This window comes from Neopelma chrysocephalum, unplaced genomic scaffold, assembly GCF_003984885.1.
Source record: "Neopelma chrysocephalum unplaced genomic scaffold, ASM398488v2 Primary Assembly neopelma1_59, whole genome shotgun sequence".
In the NCBI taxonomy this organism is placed as follows: domain Eukaryota; kingdom Metazoa; phylum Chordata; class Aves; order Passeriformes; family Pipridae; genus Neopelma; species Neopelma chrysocephalum.
The window spans coordinates 18,891,468-18,913,276 of record NW_020897714.1 but is presented as its reverse complement, the minus strand read 5'-3'; the positions used below and the strand labels follow the sequence as shown (position 1 = coordinate 18,913,276).

Here is a 21,809-nt window from a genome sequence, read left to right as displayed (position 1 = left end):
TTAACGCTAATCAGGGCATGGAGGGATGTGAACCTCTAGGGACTCAGCCAGACACATCAAGTGAGCTTTTCCCTGACTTTCCTAAAGTAACCTGGCCAACGTCAGTGCTGGGGAGAGGCAAGGGACTGAATGCCAGGGGGCAAGTAGAAAAAAGAGGGGACTTAGTCTATGGCACACTTAGCCTGTCCTCTACCTACACCTCTTGCTGCCCTATCACAGCAAAGTCAGTGCTCCCTCCTTCCCCTAAAGGGCTGGCCTAATGGAGAAGAAAAATAACCCATTGTGCATCAACCATACCTTCCCAGTAACACATAAGCCCATAGCCTGCCACCCATTCCCATTATGAATGGTATTTAATTTTCCTTTACACATGGTTTGCCAATAAAAGGCTCCATTAATAATTTACAAGCAATAAAGAGTACAGCTCCTATAAAACGAGGGTTGTTGCAATCTTAGTGTCACTCCAGCCACAGTGAGGCATAGGCATATAAGCCACGCTCCCTGTGCCCTGGGGCCAGAGGTGAGGTAGACAGGGGAAGAGGGGATGCAGAGCACACAGTGCCACAGGGCAGGGGAGATGGTGGTGATGGGAGAAGGATTTCAAATGTGTGTGAGAGATGCTCCTACACAGCCTGATCCCACACTTTTCCCCTGTGTTCCCTATCTGTCAATCTGACCACATACCAGCGACAAGGGCAGCCCAAGGTAATGGGGAGCAGCCCAGGAAGGTGGTTTCCACCGTGATGGCAGAAGACGTCTCTCCAGTAAAATACAGAAGGCTCAGATGGGGGAGGCAGTATGTGTTACTTCCCAGTTCTTGGTGGCCCTCAAGGGGACCAGAAAGGCTACCCTTGGGGGTCTTTGCTGCCAGCATCCCCCTGGGGAGGAAGAACACGCTACCTGGAGGGGCTCAGGGAGGCAGGGACCTCCGAGAACAGCTCTTAGGGACAGTAGCTGGCAGTACCCGCTCTGCTACCCCCAGCTCAGTCATTGCCCTCCTCAATCCACAGCGGGCGGGTTTGCTCCTGAAAGATGCATCCACGAACAACCTTAGGCAGCTCCTCGGCACGGGTCCAGGCATGGGGCTCCACACGGGCCCAAGAGCACGGCAGAGTGTGGAGAGCCTGCTCCACACTACGGCACACCTTCAGCACCTCAGAGTCCCGCTGGCCCGCCTTCTCCAGCAAGCTCCTGGGGAAAACACAGGGACAAATGTTACCCTTGGCACAGAGAGATGGGGTGACAAAACCACCCAGGAACTCCCTCACATGTACAAAAAGCCAGTTTTCCTGCCTTTACTCCCCTCATAGCAGCCAACCCCAACACACATATCAAGTGCTCTCACCTGATCCTTGTTTTCCCTCTGAACAGAGCCAAGCCTCTGAACATCTCTCCTCCCGTGATACCCTTCATCCATGCCACTCTGTCTTTTCTTACCTGAATCCTCTAACGTTCTTCTCAGTGACCTCGACATGGATAACGATGGGGTATATTTCACTTTTAATTAGATCTCTCACACCCTGAACTCCCAGCTGTAGCAGGCAGTGTTTATTCTGGAAGGGAAATTGAATAGATTTACTGATTTAAATGGAGAAAAAATAACCCCAGCCCCTGACAGTTACATTAAATCAAATCCCATACTGTGTAATATCATTGCTTTTCCAATACTAATTCCATTAAAAGTGAGATTTATGGACACTATCAAGTGGGAAGGGGAGAATTAAAGAGCAGGGTCGCCCATTCCATCACTGCCAACCAAGAGCCCACTGGACCCCTCTCTCAGCCACAGCCCATCTTCACATCCCCTTTGTCATTGCTGTCACCCACAGCCTCACACTTCTCTGTCTGCCCTGAGCAGAGCTGCTGCCACTTTGGTGAAGATGAGGAATATGAGAGCAGGCAGGTAATTTCTGCATATGGCATGTCCCACCACCTCCCCCACGAATCCTCATTTGCCATTTATTTTATCTGAGCTCATCAGAGACTCAGGGAAGGAAATGTCCATATCTGCTCCACAACTCCACAGCACCTGGATCTAAAACACTCTCCAAATTACACAGCCCCCAAGCAAGCAGCTCCTTCTCTATCACCACCTCACTCTCCCTCTTCCCCTGTTCTCCTCTTCTCCAATCTGAATGAGATGCCCCATCCTGTCTCTCTCTCTGCAGACAAAACAGGTCAGCACCTTCTCCATCGCCTCCCGGATCATGCGGATTTGCCAGCTCTCCCTTGGGTCCTGTGGGGCAGTTCTAGACACAGAGTACTCCTGAGCATGGGTAGCACTGGGATCTCCTCCTGCCAGCTTCTCTGCGAGCCAAAAGGAGATATGAAAAGGGAGACGTCAGTCCCTTCTCCCTCTTGCAATACTTTCTACCTCTGATCCTGCACGTTTGCTGCTGTGCAGGTGCTTACTGAGTCCAGTGTTTATGGATTCTGGAGACCAAGTCTAATTATACAACATTATGTGCTGGCATGGATCTCCTGCAGCTTTCTGGTATGGAACAAACAAGATATCACAGCTGAAGACACCTTTCACGGCAAGAGCAGCACCTTATGTTGCACCACAACAGCCTAAACTGGCTCACAGACATTATCCACCCTCCTCCCCACTGCTCCACCATCCCAACCCTCCCAACAGTGTATGGCAGAAAAATAACCACTCTCTTTTGCCAGTTAGTTTTTCTGCAGGGTTTGAGAGCTACATGGCCTCATAGATGGCTCCAGTGAGTAGCACGGCTGTGGGGAGGTAAGAGTGTGCATTCTGGCATGGGAGAGTGGGAGGAAGATGGGGAGCAAGTTGAACCTCCTTTTGCTAGTGGCAGCCTGAGCCACCTCCCCTGCTCAGAGGCAGAGGGAGAGCACCCAGCAGCCGAGCCAGCGCCAGGCAGGAGAGCAGCAGAGGTGATGCTGAGACAGAAAACTGCAGGCAGAGCTGGCAGTACAGCAAGCTGCAGCGTGGTCAAAGCAATGACTGCCAAATGCAGTAACTCACAACAGAAGCTGACACAATGCACACTTGGCTTGGGAGCCACAGGCTCTGCAGCCCAGTGTGGCTGAAGCAGGTGCTGGGCTTTACCTGCTGACCATACTGCTCTAGGCAGCTGCTCACACTGCCATGGAAACACAAGCAGGGAATATAATAAGGCTTTTAGGAGCTGCTCATTCCTAAGATAGAAACAAAGTAATATATTTAGGAGAAGGCATGTTTGGAACTGGGTACAGATAACTGGGTTTCAGTTATCCCAAGACCAAGGCTGGCTGGGCATCCTCTGCTACCTCTGGCTGGTGGCACAGGTACTTCCTAGGTACAGATGGATCCTGCAAAGCCCTGTTTCCTTGGCAGGCAGCAGGCTCCTGTGGAAGATCAGCTGGCTGAGGAGTTCTTCAAAGGAAAACAGAGGCAGCAAAGAAAAGAGATATGGCTTGGGGCTCATAGATTACTTTCCTTCCCATGCAGCAGGCAAAACTGGCAGAGGAGGATGGTTTTTGCCCTCAGTGTCAATTCCCATCTGCAGTAAAGGCATCAAAGCAGGTCCCCGTGCAATGTGAGGGGGACCCTGCAGAGGGCTCAGCAGGACAGGATACATGGCCAACTCACTCAGCTAAGAAGCCTAGTGGCCAAAATTTTCCGAGCCATGCTTTTTCAGCAAAACAGAGATTTTTCAGTACCTTCATAATCACCCTCCAAAAAATATACTGACCCATTTTTCAGTCCTGCAGTTGGCAAAGGAAGAACTCTAAACACTGGGAAAGGAGAGCAGTGAAGAAGTGAGGAGCAAGAAGGAAAGAGGGAGCTGTCCTCTTTGGGCAACATCTTAGCTTCCCACTGTATGGCTAGGAAGTGGCAGGAGATAAAAAGGGAAAGTAGCCTTTGGAGGGAGGAGACTCTTGTTCTTTACCTCATTCAGCCACAGGCTACTAAAACAGCCCTGGATGTGCCAACCACTCATTTGTGCCTACCTGCTGGGCACACGTGGAAGTCCAGGCGAGAGGTGGGCAAGTCCAGCAGGTTCCTGATGAGCCGTGGTACAATGCAGTTTGGTGACAGCACCACAGGACGGGGTGCCTTGACCACTACAGGGCGCACCAGGCTGTAAGGCTTCAGGTTCATGTCTGGGTCTGGCAGACAGGAGCGAAGAAGAGAAAGCCAAAGGTGAGAACGAGCCTACAGATCATCCCATTCTTCCTGTGCCACCCCCTCATCTTGAATTATGTAGGCACCTACCAACCATCTCACGTCCCAGGAAAGATCCTACCCCGGTTACAACATTTGCTCATGGGCAGATAACCCTAGATGTGGACCCCCTGCCCATTTCCTGTGACCCCCTTGAGTTACACACCAGTTTATTCTCCATAAAAAGTTAGATGACCCCAAGAATGACAGCAGCAATGGAAAGCCCCAGAAAACCAGAGGAAAGGGACAGAGACTTTAAATATGCACAAACTTCTCAAAATTTCATTAGGAGAGCTATAAGAGGGATCCTGGGCAGAAAGACTGAGGCATCCCAGATGCCAGTGTCCCTTCAGTGCCCACAGGGCACAACTGGGTCTCCAAGAATGACAGGGCAGGCGCAGGGCTAACAGCTCACCTGAGCAGGGGTCCAGCCACAGCTGCTGAGGGGGCTGTTCTGGGCTCCTCTGTGGTTTGGATTTCACCAAGCGCAGTTGGTCCAAGGCCCGTTTCTTTAGCTGAGGAGAAAGTGAAGAGAATAAGGCTGAGAGCATTGACCTTTTCACACACACACACCCACCCACACACACACACAGAGAACTGGCTGCAGAACACCCGCTGGCAAAAAGGATGGAGCACCCTTACAAAAAGTACGGGCTTCGATCTGCTGCCCATTAGGTTCAGCCTGAGATGTGGGGAAGTGGTAGAAAAGCAGCCACAGAGCAGTAACACTGCCTGGGCTATAAGCCCCTGCTTTGCTTTCTAACCCATCTGCCACCTCTGTATGGGTTGCTTTACCAAAAGAGTGGGGCAGATTGCATGCTAAGGTGGTGGGATGGCTCTCACATGGCTCTCATCACCTGCTTCTTTGGCTTACGTTATTTCTGTGGCCTCTCTGCTGCCCAGGCATCTGGCCCTTCTCCTGGATCTTCAAAAGCTGGTGAGCCCTGAAAAGACAGAGAGCTTGCACTCAAGCAACTCCAAAGGCCCCAGGGACCATAGCCTGCTGTGATCTTCTTCACCAGCCCTATAGACCTGCTGAAGCATAGGTATATCACTCAACCTCCCGGTCTCTCAAGGGCTCCCAAACACTACCGCACTGGTCCCCATGCAAGGCTTGGGCATCCCACACCATTGAGAGGCCAGTCTGCACCCATCGTGACTGCTAGGGGATGTTCACCACAGATAAATGGAGCAGGTACCCCCTGCCTTCCTCCTCACCCTAGTTACCTGCTGTAGTTGGGCACTGTCCCCTTGTCCAGGTCCCGCATGGTCAAGGGGTCAACGCGCGAGCAGTACCACTCCAGACGCCCTTTGTGCATGGTGTCCGTGACATGGAGGATCTCCCGACACTTCACACACAGTGCATAAGGGTCTGATGGCTCCAGGAGGGACAGGTTGGTGCGTACGTAGAATGAGTCTCCAGAAAATTTCTTCCCTTCTTCCAGGGCTTCTCGCAGAGGCTGGTATCCTGGAGCACAAAACATGGGTCACTGCAGGTGGTGACACAGGAGACAACCATCACCAATAAGATAGGCCAGTCCCCAGCACAGTTGTGACACTACAGATTGGGGTGAGGGGTGCAGAGGAGGCAAACAGACAGAAGGTCTGTACCTCCATCCCGTAACTCAGAGGATGCACAAGTCACACCAGACAGGGAAAGCTACTGGAGCTACAGCCAACCTGTGTCAGACATGGTGGCCTAGGACCAAACAGGAGAGGAGAGAGAATAACTGAGATTTATCTCCAGGGCTGGGTGGAGGGTCTAGAACGGGAGGTAGAGAGCTCAAGCTCAAAGGAGACCCATCTGCTAGCACCTTACCTTCCAGGTCCAGCTGAAAGATGAGACTAGAGGGCTCATCCCAGTGCAGCAGGCTCAGGTAGGCAACCTCCCGTGTGCAGTTCTCCAGGGAAAGCACCTCTTCCTTCAGCGATGGCACCCTCAGCTAGCAAGGACCCAATGTTGTTAGACCGAACGTCTGGAAGAGCAGGCTCCCCCCAAGCTTCCTCACCCATCAGGGTTACGCAAGAAATGTTACAGAGTGAGACCGGCCTGGGAAAAGCTATACCTGAGGACAAGGCATCCTCAGTCTGCCTCTGGCTCCCTCCTCTGCCTCTGAAATACCTGCTGTTGGCCACTACCCAGTCTGGATGCTGGACTGCCATGAATGGAAATGCGTGTGCATGAATGCATGTGGGAGCAGGAGCACTGGTTTGTTTTCAGTTACAGGTGGGATATTAATTCAAGCAGTGTAGTTGTATTTCAAGTGGTGTCATTCTTAGCAAAACAAATGCCCTTCCTTCCCTCCAGGAGCTTTCTTCAGAGCAATTATTCTCTGCAGCTCAGGAGGGTCACAAAGGTCTGAGAGATCTTGCTCCAAAATTGATTGCTTTGCAATGGGCATGTGCAGGATGCGAACTGCTCTGAAAACCTAAAAGGTGAAAGACAACTCCAGGGACATACACATCTTAACTGTGTGACTCATTTTTGTTTCTCCCCACCCACAGCTCAAGGAAGTGTTTCAGAAGGTCTCAGCATTTTTATATGCACAGGTACACTCAAGTGCCATGAGACCTGATGGGTGTTTGTGCTGTATAAAGCTCTAGGCAGGGAACAGTCTTGGGAAACAAGAGAAAGGGAGGTGGACTTAAAGTTGGGTAGAGGTCAGCTTGCACTGGGGATTGCTTCACACCCCTCACAACATCCCAGGTGCCTTGCAAACCCACAAAGTGAGCCCTTCCCAGACTCACCTCAATAAGCCGGCACCCTTCCCTGAGTCCTGCATCCTCAACCTGTGAGCCTGGCTTGACCCACTGGACATAAATCCCTGTCCTGTTCCCTCCAAGGATGGAGATGTCTGATCCGAGCCTCTTCTCCTGGGGTGAAAGGTTGCTGGGGTGACCCACACTAGTGAGCTGTACCACCAGTGACCTGGCAAGGAGAAATGCCAAGTCTGGCAACTGAAGTTTACTGCCTTTTCTAAGACCCAGTCCCCCATGCCTTGTGTCCAGCTACAGGGTATTTACTGCAGTGCAGAGCTCGTGATTCACAGTGTACCCATCACCAGGGCACACAGAGCTTACAAACCCCCACAGCCCTTTCCATCCCACCAGCCCCAACACTGAAGCCAAGCTGGGCCCCCATGGTCCTTTCCATACCTAGACATATGCATGTCCAGCCCAGGGCAACATCCCCACCCCTGCCATAACAAATGGGACAGTACAAGAATTGAAGTCCTGCTAGGAAGCAAGGACTGTAGGGTCTTCATTTTTCTCCTCTCTCACTAGTGAGAAAGAGCCTGCAAGGGGAGAGGCAGAAAGGAAGGGTCTCCCAGGCATGGTCTCCTGACACCACAAAATGTCCCCTCAAGCAGCTGGCACAGAGTGCCTAGGTTAGAGAGCAGCAGTCACCTCCTGGTGACCTCCTTGCGGCTGGGAAATGTGGACAAGCAGATCTCAGACTTCACCCTGGTGTAGGTACTGCTGGAAGAAGAGGAGGAGGCCCCAAGCAAGGTGCTAGCAAAACCGCTGCCTAGGAAAGAGCAAAAGGGAGAGAGGGAGCACATCACTTCTCCTAACATTGCAGAGAGCTAATGTTCTCAGGGTGGCAAGGATCTGTCACCATCTCCTGGCTGTTTTCTAGCATCTGACTGGAAAATTGAGGCTGCAGGGAGGCTTTGAACAGTCACCCTCATGGGAAGGGCTTTCCAACAAGCAAATCTTCATTCCCTTTGTCAGCATTTTGGTCAGAAGGCAGCAGCAGGTTGGGCCACCTGGATGTGCCCAGAGATCAGCCACCAGTGCCCACCACAGGACCTGCCAGCATCAGGAGCTTTACTCCAGAAGATTTACAACCCATCACCCAGGCAGTAGCAGACAAAGGGAATATCCAATAACAAACCAAGGCAAGGGCATTTCCCTCTCCTGTTACCTACTCCCCCAAATCCACACCATCAACACAGCTTTCCATGAATAAAATAGCTACCTGTTCTGCAGAGGAAAAGCCAGTTTTTCCAGCTGCTGTGCCTGACAAGGCATGGGGGGATGTGTGGGTCCATAGCACCCTGCTACAATTGCAGAGCCCCCACACTGAGCTGCACAAAGGTGTGAGGGAGGGTCAGTTGTCCAACCCCTCTCCCCACAGCCACCACTTCTTTTTAGCTAACCTCTTTGTGGAAAGCCCCCACCCTGGTACCTGTTCCATCTTCAATGCTGCTAAATGAGCCACAGGACAAGCTACAAAGGAAACACAAAATGGATCTGTAAGGCTGCAGCTTTTCCAAAGCCTGTTTGCATTGTGTTCTCAATCCCACCTCCACAGGCTTCCTCGCCACCTACAAGCACCCCCACAGCCAGCACACAGCTCCTAGCCAGCCTTCCCACTCTCAGTTCCCACTCCAGGTTCTCTCCTAACCCTGCCAGGCAGCTCTCCCTGGCCCCCACAAACCCCACAGAGGAGACACAGACTCAAGTAGCTCCCAGCAATCACCTTTTGTAGGGCATGCACCTATCTTCCCGCTGCCGACGGAGGATGGAGCCAACGCAAGGAGGGAAGGGGAAGGTGGAAAGGCGGTTGATATCCTTCTCACTCTCAGGAGTCACGTCCTTGGGCAGAGTGAAAGAGAGATGCTTGCTAACATCAACCCAGCACCACCTCTCCCCTCCCATCAGACCAGGTTGCAAACAGCTCCTTGGATACCACATCCATCTTTAGGGATAACCTACATCCTTCCAAACTCCCAGGGGCACCTTGTTTTCCCAAGCAGATAGCTCAAACAGAGATCCATGGCTCTGCATCCCCATCTTTTTGCAACGTACAAGTTGTGGGAGCAGTAGCAGATAAAGAGAATATCCAATCTTGCCCTTATATTTCACTTCTAGCCACTGAGCACCTAGAGGTGTGAGTAACCTGTGGGACTGCCCATTTTTGGGTGCTCTAGGATGATAGTTCAAGGAGTCAAAGGAAAGAACCCGACTCTCTTAAAAAAAATGTGATGCTGTTACAGGATTCAAAAGAGCTTGGATTTCTCCCCAAGCATGCATAGATTAAACAGTATTTTGGGGAGGATAATATATTACATAAGGCTGTTGATTTCTAGCATGTCATACAGGACAAAGAGAGTTTTCCTTCCCCCTCTTCCCCACTCAGCTGAGTGCTGCACACTTTGCAACATAGGCCAGTTTGTCAGAGACTGAGAGAGCAAAGCTTTGCAACCTAGATCTGTTCACACCTTACACACCACCCCACGCCCAGCCTTCCACCAAGTCACAGCCCCATGATGAACCCACTCCAAATGCCCTTCCTGAGCAGTGTGGGTCTCCGCTGCCTTCATGCTGAGGGTCAGCCTCTCACGGCCAAGCACTCACCATGCTCTGAACAGCTGAATCCCCTGGGAATGGGGTAACAGAAGTCCCCAGAGCATCCATGAGTCCAGTCGTAGCGTTGTCTATGAGACTCCAGGTGCTGCTGAGGTTGGAGCAGAGGGAGTAGGAAGAGCTGCACATCTGGGAGAGAAGGGACTCCATCATCCCATTATATCCCCCAGAAATGAGTTCTGACCCCTCTGCCTTCTCTCTTCCCTCTTCTTTCTAGCCACCCTCACCTTGCCCAGGATGCGGCTGCCTTGGCACCGCTGCAGCTGTGTCTCCAGCGTGCTGTTCAGCCCTTCTGCCTGGCTTAGCTTGCTTAGGAGTTCATCCCGCTCCTCCTCCAGGGCCCGCACACGTTTGCGGTACTGGTCCTTCTCAATCAGGCTCTGGGAATATTGTAGCTGTACCCCATCACGGCTCTGGATTGCCTGCAAGGAGCTAAAGTGAGAAAAGGCAGAGAACTGCCACCCTGGCATGGATGGACAAGATTCACTGGAGAAGGAAAGGGTATCCAGAGCAGAGACAAATGCCCTGCTGGGAGGTGGAAAGCAATTTACCTGGTCCCGCTCTTTTTCGATCTCCTCCAGCTGCAGGAGCACTGTGTTCATACGATGCTTGTAGAGATCACAGTCCTTCTGCAACGTCCGATATTTCAGCTGCAGATCTTCTACCTCCTGTAGGTACTGGTAACAGCAAGCAGCAAGCATTAGCCCTCCTGCAAGTGACTGCTGTGGCTTCACAGCCCCCTCCCTTCCCTCTCTTCCAGGCCCTGCTAGGTGTGCAAGGAGGGGGAATGGTGATGGGGGCAGTGATGGATGCTCTACCTTATCCCTCAGCTCTTCAGCCCACTGCAGCTCATTCTGCAGGGAGTTGAGTTTCTGACAGAGATCCTGCCGGTCGTCTTGGGCTTCCTTCCAGTCATGCTCCAGGATGTCCAGCAGGATCTGCTCAGAGCCTGGCACTGGACCCTCACCGGGTGTCTAGAAGGTGAGAAGGTACTGTCACTCACCAGAAGCACCAAGGGAGTACCAGACCAGGGCAACGACTGGCAGATTGGCACAACTGCCATCATCACTCCTGCATTGATCTACTGTGCACTCCAAGGCACTAAGTCACACCTGCGAGCACATCCAAGAGTTACAGGGCTGGAAACAAGGACTCATCACTACCCAGACCCAGAAGCAATGGCAGCCACCACAGCCATGCAATATGCTCAGAGGACAGGACAAGCCAGCCCAAAATAATGATTTCCCCCTCTTTCCAGTGCCTATGTAACCAGCACAGGGGGTGGCCCAGGAAAGGAGGTGACCTGGAGCCTGTCCTGCCCTGCCAGGTACCTGCAACATGCCCTGCAGCTCCTGCAGCGATGCCGTGAGGCGCTGGTTCTCAGCCCACAGCTCAGACACAGCGTCAGGGGGGCCCTGCTCCTCCGCCTCCCGCTGGGGCAGCGCAGATGCCTGTTTCCGCAGCAGGCTGCACTCCTCCTCTAGGCTGGAGACTTTGCATTTCAGCTGGTCCACCTGTAACCCAAGGAAGAAACACGGTCTGACACACACAGCCCTGCACCTCTGCCTTAGCGGGAGAGTGCAGCAGAGAAGGCGCTGGGCAGAAAACAGGCCTAGAGGTGAGTAAAGCAAAGGCTGGGCAACCATGTGAAGGAGTATCCTACCGCTGGGCCAGGGTTAGCAGCACAGCTGCACAAAAAAGCTTTTCCCTCAGGGAAAGGAGAACAACATACTTGCATGAGCACATACAGTTTCAGGATCCTCTCTTGGTGCAACAACTTTCTTGCTACCCTGGGGCATCCCCAGTGACCTTGTACATGGTGGTCCATGTGTGGACATGGGACCTCTGATGCACTGCCAGGGCCTGCAGCTGTGAGTGTCTCAAAGGCTCCTAGAGCAGCTGAGAAACAAATTCACAGCAGAAAAAAACACTGGAGGCTATTCAGTGTGGGGAGGCCACCTCTGGCCTGGGAAGTGTTTGAGGCTGTCAAGGAGGAAGAGAGGTCCTCACAGACCTATAACAACTGATTAGATTGATGAAAGAACAGGAGTTTTACATCTAAGTAAGGCTTTGAGAGGAAATGGTGCAAAGCCACCAAGAAGCACTGCCAAAATTGCCAAGGAGGGATTCAGGAACTGAATTACTTCTGTAAATCCGCACAAAAGATCTAGAATGACTTTTGGGAACCAGTCATTTCTGAACCCCAGAGTCAGGAGGGGAGGGCAGGCTGAGACCCTGCTTCCAGGGGGATTTCTTCAGCCCAAGTTACCTACAAGTGATTCACCTCCCTTCTCCACAGAGGCCCCGGAGAGCTGGCATTGGCAGGAATACCACATAAAAGGTAAGGGAGGATCCCAGCACTGGCAGAACAGAATGAATGAAAGGTAATCACAAGGCTGTGTGAGAGGTCCAGGCCCAGACTGGTAGGGGGAATGCCAGGAGGCAGCAGAGCACTGAAAATCGTCAGCTATTAATAGGTTCAGGGTAGGGCTGTCCTTGCCCAGGCAGGAAATGGGCGCATGTTTGCTGGAGGTGAGAGCTTGGCAGCTGGAATGCAGTGTCACGAATTCCTTCAGCTATGCAGGGCATGAGTCTTACAAACGTCATGAGAGAGATGAGGAGGCGGTGGGGAGCGGCTGGGGGGATGGAGTCTGGGCCAAAAGGCTCCTAAGATCAGCAAGGTGGGCTGGGCAGCTCCAGACAGCACACAGGCACCCAGTGCAGCTGCCTGCACAGCCACCATCCTCACTAGAGAGAGGAAAACGCAAGCCCTTTCCCAGGGAAAAGGTAAATACAAGCACACAGCTTGACAGAATCAGCTGCCTACCTGTGCCACCTGGACAGAGCAGGCAGCACAGGGCAACAAGCGCAGGCAGGAACAGACAGGGCATCTTGTGGTACCAGTGGCCAGGTTGAAAGCTGAGAGATGCCAGGGAAGGAATCACCCCTACTTCTGGCTCCTCTAGGTAATGTACCTCCAGCTGTGGCAGGAGCTGGTGATGTATCTCCAGCTGCCCCAGGGCAGCGGTGAGCCTCCTGCACTGTGCCCATGACTCGGCCTCTCTGCAGGGCACATTCCCATCAAAAGCAGGGGCATGAGCCCCAACACACGTCCCTCCTGCCATCAGCTCCTTCACACTCATGAGCACCACGTGGGGACATCCATCTGCATCCTTCTCAGCCGCCAGACCCCCACCACCTCCCACTGCCAACCCTGGCGCTCCTCAGGATCATACCACCAGCTGCAGGTCCCTGCTTCGCAGCACGGCCATGTTCTTCTCCTCGCAGAGCTGAGCATAGCGCATGGCCATCATGTAGTTCTCATCCTTCAGCCTCAGCAGCTCCACACTGTTGGAGTCCCACTCTTCTCTAAGCCGCTGGCAACGCTCCTGCACCTTGAGAAGCTCCTTCAGCTGCTGCTCCAGCCGGACCTGCTCTTGCTCCAAAGCCTGGTTTTTCACCTGGAGCTGGTGTTCCTTCAGCAGGTGCTCTTTCCGTTGAGCCCTCACCTTCTTCACCTCCATCATTAGGAACTGAGTTAGTCCCTCAGGGCCTTCTTCATCTGGGGGGAGACAAAGGAGAATCTGTTCCTGGTTGCTGAAACAGGGACAACCCCAAAAAACAGATCTGCCCAACATTGTCTTCCACCAAGAGGTGCCAAGCTCTCCTGTGGGTTTGCAGCCATTGTTGTCCCAGGCTTACAGCACCACAGTCCGTCACACCTGTACATGTAGCCCCCTTCCTGACAGTTGCAGAGCACAGAGCTGTCAGGGTTCCTCACACACCAGTAACATGAACCTGGTTTTCATGCAGGCACATGCACATGCACCTGCACAGATTTCTGGCCCTCCCCATGCAAGCAGCAACTGAAGGGAGAACAGAAGACCAGCCCCTACCCAAGATCATAGAGCAGCGCTGGGCTGGTTCCCTCCCCGTTAGCCGTGTGTAGTGCTCTGGATAGTAAAACTCCAAGGATTCCAGGAAGGCTTCATAGCCTCGCTTTCCACGGCGCCGAAGGATGTCCATCAGGTAACCTGGAAGAAGGGAAAGAGTTAGGATGAATTCTGTGCAAAACAGAAAGAAAACAGCATAGCCCAGCTTCATGATGTGAAAGTAGCATCTCTACCAGTTCTACTTCCATCTACAAAAATGGGAATGGCTAGAGGAGAGAATGGGGTGAGAGCACTGCCCTCATCTGTGTGCATGCAGGGGTAGGCCCACAGAGGATGAGAGGGAGGTCTGGGTGCAGAGCACCTCAGAGAACAACAAAGCTGAAGTAGCAGAGCAGTGGGAGGGAGCAGGAAGCCACCACCACATGCTGGGTAGCCTTCACTGTGCATCAAAAACAGGTTGTTCCCCACAAACCAGGCCACACTAAGTGCAAGTTTGTGTCTTCTCCCACCTGTCTGGTTGCTCTTGCAAGGGAATCGGCAGGAGTTCAGCACCTCCTCCTCATCCTGCTCATCTATCACGCGGCACTGGCGCAGGTATGGGGTGAGCTTCGCCGGGTTCAGGGAGCGGGTCAGCTGGTGTCGTGCACTCTCGATCTTCTCCCAGATGGAGTCTTCTTCCTCCTCCTGCTCTGAGAGGCTGCAGGCTCGGAGAGGGGCATTCTCCACAGCTGGAAGGATAAAAGGAAAGGATAAAATGACAAGAAATGGTGGAGGAGCACAGAAGGCGTGAGTAGGCATGGGAAAACATGGGTCAAGGTATGATTCTGCAAATGATTTGTTAGTCTTGCAAATGGGACTCAGATACATTGGAAGACATTTTTCATACAAATCGGTTCAGCAGGATCTTGAGTGTCCACCTAGGGCCTTAGATATGCAGAAGGCAAGTGGTGCCTTAAGGGAGGAAATTTACTGTAGGAAGTCCAGGGAAGATGACATCTTCATCCCTGAAGCATTCTTAAACTCCCCCCAACCATCACACATCATCCCTTTTTCCCCATCCCTGAGAATGGGAAACTCTCAGGACCAAGAGTTTTCACAGCCTGGGACGTGCTTTCTCATAGTGGGGCTGGAAAGGCTCGGGAATGAATCCCTCGGGATTTATTTGCCCTGTGTATGCCCCAAGCATCAGTGACCAAACTGAAGTTCTCAAGGGCACCATTCCAAAGAGCAGCTTGGCTACAAGTACTGGAATCAGGGGGGAATCACATAAGCATGTCTTTCACATATCTTCCACATAGCAGTATGGAGTCCTGAAAATACATAGCAACAAGACAACCACTCTGCCAACCAAATAAAACAAGAGGGATCCTCAAGTCAATGGGCTGAAACCCCTTAAAGCCATAATGAACCTGCTCCATTAAGTCCTACAAGCTGTGATGGAGCAGGTATATGCAAGGAGCTCTCTCCCCAGCTGTGGATCAACTCAACCAGTATTATCTATTTTCACTTCAGAAATAAAATCTGCTCCACAGGCCACCACAAATCCTTTTAGCTGTCAAGGCAAAGCACAGCAAAGATCTGCTGAGACTTAGAAGCCATCACTCCTCGAAAGCACGCACGGTCACCTGCCACTCTGGTGCTGGCATCAAATCCAGCTTTCGTACCCTAGGCACACAAACATCGCCGGGGCGGTGTAGAGGTTCATGTTGCATGGGGGAAGGAAATGTCTCAATCTTTGTCCTTTTCTTTGGGTTTTGGGGTTGTGATTTTTTCTTTTCTTGTGGTGAGAATATCATGCTATTTCAGACAGACAAGTAGCACAGCAAGGAGGATGGCTGAGAGAACTGTGCAGAAGTTAATCCTCCAAACACAAACAAAGGAGGCTTGGGGTCTGGTGGATGAAGAACATCAGGAAAAGAGAATTGTCGATTCCACAAAAAATACTCAAGTGTCTCGTTTCCAGCGTCTAAGAGCTTAAGAGCCTAAATACAGATACAGTTCTGGATTGTCCAAGGTTGAACAAAAACAGCATTTCTTGCAGAAACTAAACTCTCATTTGAGACAGGGTCGCTTGCCACACGGACACAAGTACGCAGGAGGACGACGCAACAGCAGGACGCAACACAGATTGTCAAAACAGTTGCGCTGTTTTGAACTCCGCTTCTTGGCTACAGATTTATCACTATCGAAGTGTTTCTCCAAGAAACTGGAAGCAGCGACCAGCTTCTCGGCAGGCAGGCTCGGCGGACAGGGAGAGGCGGGAGGGCGGTGGGGTGGGGGCGGGCAGAAAATTCTAGGAGCCAGTACCCCCCTCGCTCCCGGAGTACCCCCCCTTCCCGCCCGGAGTACTCTCCTCCCGCGGCGGGGCGGGCGGAGCGACACAGCGCTTCCCTTTCGCCACTCCGAAGGCGCTGTTCGAGAAATGCCGAGCCGGAGGCCATTCCTGAGGAGGTGGCCGAGGAAGAGGAAAAGTGGCTCAAACATTTCCCCGACCACCACCACCACCCCCAGCCCGAGCCCACGCGAAACCCACTCCCTGGGGCGATGCCGATGGGCGCGACAGCCGCCAGCTCCGCGGGAGAGGGGGCACAGTGGGGCTCCACCGCCCCCGGGACCCCGCTCCCGGGCGGAAGCTCGCCCCTTACCTGCCATTCCCGCCGTCGGGAGGGCTGCTTCCCGCTCCGCTCCGCGCCTCCACCTCACCGCCCGGCAGGTGTGTCTGAAGCGCTCTCCCCACCCCGCCGCACTTTCCCACCCTCTTTCCCTCCCTCCCTGCCACCCTCCCTCTTCCAGCCGGCTGGGAGGGAACAGGCAAACCCCTGGGCTATGGACAGCCTATCTCTGCCCACCGGGGGTCGCGGGGGCACTCACCGGCGGGGCGGGGGCGGATCCCCGTCGGCCACTCCCGGTTTCTGAGAGCCTCCGGCCGCTCCTCACCTGGGCGAGCCGGGGAAGGGTTCTTTTCTGCGTGTGTCCCGTCCTTCTAACCCCCCTTGCTCCCCAGCCTCGGGATGGAGCTGCTCCCCGGAAGGATGTGGCTCGCTAGCCACTTCCCTTCCGAAACTCACCCGGCCTCACCTCCCGACAGACGGGCGGGGGAAGTGGGGGGTAACCGGCTTGGCCGGGGCTGTACCCGGGCACGATGGGCGGCTCTCTGGGCAACGCGCAGGCCCCCCCCCCCCCCCCGCCCCAGCTCTGCCTGCAGAGAAGAGGTTTGTAAGGAGGGGCTTTTTTTGCTTCAAGGGCTCCAGAAATTGTAGCCAGGTCACCACAGGTGTAGGGCTGGCTCTGGATGGAGGAGGGATCCAAGCGAGGGGAAAAACTGAGGGTGCTGGAAAGAAGCCTGATCCAGGGCAAGAAAAGGTCCCGCAGGCTAGACTTTGGTTCCAGTCCTCATCTGTGTCCGTGGGTGGAACTGGGCGTGGAGGCACCCCGGGGCAGCGTGTTGGATGTACTCCAGGGCATGCAGGGGCTTGTAACCCCCAGCCTGACCCAGCACTGAGTTTCCCAGGGGTGGGATGCAGGTGGGATGCGGGAAAGCCTTCCTCTGGCCCGAGTGGACTTGTGTGTCCACACAGCATCCCAAAGAGTTTGCACAGAGTAACCTCCAGATCTGCCATGTACTCAGTTGCTCGTATCTGTGCATACCACTAGGACAGAGGGCTCTGGAGAGAAGGAATTGGACACCATGGGCCAGTCCTAACATCATATACCTCCCTCTTCGAGGCTAAGGTGTTTTTAATTTTCTCTAGCAACCCTATCTCACTCTTATTTCATCACTCTCAGCTGTGTCAGACCTCAGTGGCCAGGACAGACAGTGCAGGCTCTATGGAAGAAATTCCCAATGCAATATGAAGCTCATAAGAAGTGGGAATTCCCCAATTTCACCCAGCCTTTGGGTCAGCCCACAGGGTAGCCCAAAGTACTGCTGAGCCCTATATTGGTCCTACCCCTGCCAACACACTCCTGAAAGGGAGGTGCCCTCAGCACCCCAACAGTGCAGCTTCTAGACCCCACCTTGGCATGAAAATCTTTCCTCCTTCAGATAAGTGAAGAAATGAAAGTTAGGGGAGTCTGGAACAATCTTGAGGTATGAACTGGACTCCCTTCCCTAAAGGATTCCTGCTGCACCCAAGTTGAACCTCTTCATTTGTTTTTCCTCCAGGGCCGGTGGCAGATGCATCCCCTCTGGTCCACACAGGCCTCCTGCACCAGCTTCAGTAAGGTGATTTGAGGGAAGAGAGGCTTTAGCAAGACCCTTTCCCGGTGCTGCTAAGTTCTAAGATCAAGCAAAACTACCACCTGAGAACTGTGAGTGTACCTGTGCAATGCCACGAAGCACACGGCCTTTTTGTTGCAAAATACACAAAGATATTGAACAAACACTGGGCACGTGCACGCACGTGGGGCTTTCAGCAAACTGCTCTTGAATGGCATCCATCCCAACAGGCACTGGTTGACACCCTGAGCACATGAATTTTCTGTTGACTCACCCCCCCTGCAAGAGGTCCCAACAGCCCCTTCGCCTCCCTTGTAAGCCCAGCGCTGCACAGCTTGTGCCCAAAGAGCACGTGCTGACTCAGGACCACTAGCAGCAGGGCACAGCTCCTCTCTCCAGCCCTTACCTCCAGCCAGAAGCATCCAGCTGAGAGATCAAAAGCAAGTACAAGCAAGGCTGCCTGTTGGGAACCTGCTCTGACTCAGGCCATGTCAATTTTTGCCTGCTAGTTATTCTCTCACAAACAACCCTGGTCTCTCTCCCTCTCTAGTGAAACAATTTCCTGAATTATGTGGTGATAGAAGATAAGATCTTCCCAATCCTGATAAAAGTCCCAAAGCAAGAGTTGGTTTCTCTCATTCACACAGAGAGAGACAAACTCAAGGCTAATGACAAAGAAATCCTCTTCCTCCACCCACCCTGACCCCACAGGCAGTGGCTGCCATGCTTTGTGACTCAGAGCACTCAGACATCAGACAGAGCAGGTCCCACATCAAGAACTGCTGAAGAACTATCTTCACCCTAGCTTGCCCACAGAAGGGTCTCAGATATCCAAGTCCAAGAAAAAATAAATAATTCAATAATTGAATGGTACCTCAATAAGGACAGGTCCTTAGACTGACTAAATGACTAATGTCCTTTATTTTCTTACAAGCTCCACTAGCTGTTCTCCTTCATGGAGAGTCTCTGAGCTCAGCAGGTACCCTAGGAGCCAGCAGACCACCCCTAAAGGCTCTGAGCTGGTAGCTGATCCCAACAGATCAGACAGACAGTTCCTGAGAGGAAGAATATGTTCCATGCCTGTTTTTGGCCAGGGTGTAGAGGCACAGAGATGCAAAGCTCACCCTTTTTAGGGAAGCTGCAGTCGAACAAGACAACCCCAATTTGTTGGAGATACACAGTTCCATCAGACTGTACATGCTCACAGCCAGGTATCACAGTTCCAAAATAGCTTTACCAGTAGCAGTTACTTTTGCTCTGGCACACTTGAGTTCATACTAGGAATGTCATTGGTGTGTTTGGGTGTGTTTTTTGTTGTTGGGTTGTTGATTGGGTTTGTTGCTTTTTTTCAAGTCCTATCCAAAATAGTCACACTGGTAAAACTTTCCAAGCCACATTAGCTCACACAGGAAACCTACGACAAGCTAGCAAATGGTAAGCCCCATGTCCTTTCCACCACCAGAGGAAGGGCTTAGCACACGTGGCCCACAGAGTGTGACAGGCTGTTGGGTTTTCTGCAGGACCTTGCGGTGTGGGGCTGACCGATAGCACTAAGAGGTCAGTGGGATCCCTCCAAGGTGAGCGAGCCAGTTCTGCTCAGAGCAGGGCTGAGTATGCCACAGTACTGCATTGTTTGCCCCCTCCTGGAAACAGCTTTAGGAAGGGCGGGGAAGGAATTCAATAAATTCCTGATTGTGTGGCTAAAATGCCATCAGTATAAAGCTCAAGCTGCAGCTACAGATGCTGAGCTTAGATGCTTTGTAAAGTCTTACCCTGGGTTTTGGGAAGCACAGTATCTTTACTGTGATACTGCCAACCCACACAGTGTCCATAAGGTGAGCTGCGCAGAACATCTTCAACGATGTATTCCTTGCTTGGTCTTTTTTTTTCTCAATCAAAATATGCCGTTCTTCTTGCAGCCTGGTGATTTGCAAAGACTTACAGCTTCCAATGAAGTTTTAGGGGGAAGGTTTGCTAAGGTCTCCAGGGTGGTTTCCCAAGTCAGCTGGAGGAAGCAAGTTTGAAATAATCCCCCTAATAATAACTTCCACCCTGCAATAGCTGTCCCAACATGATTTGGTGTAGTGAAAAAACTCTCTACAGTTTCTGTTCCTGTGTGGAACAAAAACAAATGCCAAAAATGCAAAACAACTTGTGAAACAGAATTATCGACTCCAGCCTGATCTAATCGGCTCATACGCTGCTTCACACCAGATTAGTTAATGCACATGGAAAAAAAACCTTTTCCTGATGACACTCATCAAACTCAATGTTTATATTAACAACCTTTGCAAGGACTTTGACTGTCTTCTCCTCAACACTTTTCATAGCAGACTTAGAACTGCTGCGGCATGCTGAGAGTGGTTTATTCCCTTCACAGTGGTGACTGCAGAAGGGAGGAGAAATGAGGTCCCCCCTCAAAAAAAATTAGTGGCCTTTATAGCAGGAAGGAAATGTATCTGTATGTGGAGATAGCAAAACAAGCAAATATTTCCTTCAGCATTCCTCCCCCTCACCACACGAACACACCCATTGCCTGGAGCTACAGGAGGCAAAAGCATGTGGGATCTTTTTGGTAAGGTATTGGCAACACATCTCTGTCCTCATTAGGGCATCAGAGGTGTGCAGGGTGGCAAGGAAGACATGAATTAGAGCAGAAGGATGGATTAGAGTCACTAGGATGAGCTTTCTCACTCCAAAGCTCCCCACCTAGCCCTGGCAAAGGGGTTCCAACTCAGCAGGGCTGAGCCTGGAAGTCTCGTGCTTGGCTGCCACCTCAGCAGCTGTTGCCTTATTCTTAAAGCATTATCCCTATTGGATTGGTCCCAGCTTTTTTTTCCCTCTGTCTTCAGAATATGGGCCAGCTGGGAGTCCATCTCACTGCTCATTGTGAATCCAATCTGGTTGGCTGCTTCTGCATCACACTTCACAAGAGGACCACTAAAGTCTGCCCTCCACTGCATAAGAAGGGTCTAAACACACAGAGGTTACAGTGAATACAGGGGAGTAGTGTCTGCTCTCTCCAGATATGACCCACACTGTTTAGAAACCAGGAGTGAATTCAACTCTTCAACAAAGGACCCGCCTTTGTTTTTTACTGGTGTACGTTCAAGCAGAATTTGTTTCTCAGGGAGGAGAACCACATGGACTGAGGATGTACACACAAAGATGGGTAAATCACACCTGCTTTGGGAAGAAAACAAACGACTGTCCAAGAGGCAAGGTGATAGGGGTTGGAGCCTAGAGAAGCAATAAACCCAGCGGCATTTCAGCTGCAGCAGGCAGCAGCTCACCAAACCCGCCCCGTTTTCCTTAGTGCCTCCTTGCACGCCAAGGCTGCAGCCACCAGAGGTCAATGTGATCACACCAACCTCACCCAACTGTTGGGTGCTGCACAGAGCCCCCTTTGAAACTGGGACGTCAAACAGAAATATGAAGTGTTTTCCACCTTTTAGGACAGAATTTTGGGGCAGATTTGCATGTAAACAACATTCAAAGCATTAATCACAGTATGACCTCATCACTATCCTGGAAAAAAGGTCTTGAGAATAAAGATCCTGCAAACACTCAGAATTGAGACTCTGTTAACTGCCACCAAGGGATTAGCTGCTCAGCTGGGAGCCCTGCTCAGCCCAGTTCGAAAATATTCTGGTCCCTCATGCAGCTTCAACAGGACGAAACGAAGAAGCATAGATAGAAAACACCACTTCCATCTTCCCTTCCTCCTCTCTGTGATAATCAAAGTCCTGTATGTCTCCTCTCCTGGGCTGGCACATAAGCATGCCCCAGGGTGGTTGGCTGCTACATTTCCCTGAGTCACTGTCGGGCTGACACTGGCCAGATGCTGATGGAGGCAGGAGGGGTCGTACCATCTCATAACACTCATTAGACTAAACATGTGCCACACCAAGGAAACTGACAGGATTCATGTGTCAGGGAAGGAAGCTGCTGCTCTTTCAGACTTACCAGCAAATTTGCTCCATAAGCAACATAAATGAAGTCCCAAAAAACTCCCTTCTGCTACAATAGTTGAAGCTTTGAGGGCATGGGTTGGCGGTGCATGGGAGAAGGCATGTTGGCTTTCCAGTCTGCAGTACATCAAAGCTCCAGCAGCCACTGTCAGATAGCAGATCCTGGTTCACCTGTGAAC

General features: G+C 52.1%; 1 protein-coding gene across 3 annotated transcripts; it reads right to left on the bottom strand.

Annotated features, from left to right (window-relative positions):
* Window positions 1-44: 44 nt before the first annotated feature.
* Window positions 45-16,155, bottom strand: CARD10 (caspase recruitment domain family member 10). Of its 3 annotated transcripts, none has more exons than XM_027680288.1 (21): window positions 16,086-16,155; window positions 13,950-14,168; window positions 13,444-13,581; window positions 12,784-13,109; window positions 10,879-11,061; window positions 10,366-10,521; window positions 10,099-10,224; window positions 9,775-9,969; window positions 9,539-9,676; window positions 8,661-8,776; window positions 8,367-8,407; window positions 7,583-7,703; window positions 6,923-7,103; window positions 5,994-6,117; window positions 5,402-5,642; window positions 5,049-5,118; window positions 4,590-4,689; window positions 3,961-4,119; window positions 2,186-2,307; window positions 1,438-1,553; window positions 45-1,191 (listed from the first exon to the last, which is right to left on the bottom strand). In XM_027680288.1, exons 1-21 carry the CDS (start codon window positions 16,090-16,092, stop codon window positions 984-986), a joined length of 3,087 nt encoding a protein of 1,028 aa, XP_027536089.1. In that variant the 5' UTR covers window positions 16,093-16,155; the 3' UTR covers window positions 45-983. The 3 variants fall into 3 exon arrangements, 2 of the variants coding, with proteins under 2 accessions (XP_027536089.1, XP_027536090.1); XM_027680289.1 differs by having other exon boundaries at window positions 4,590-4,683; XR_003533698.1 differs by lacking the exons at window positions 45-1,191; window positions 1,438-1,553 and adding an exon at window positions 3,017-3,165 and having other exon boundaries at window positions 2,207-2,307.
* Between the last annotated feature and the right edge of the window lie 5,654 nt (window positions 16,156-21,809).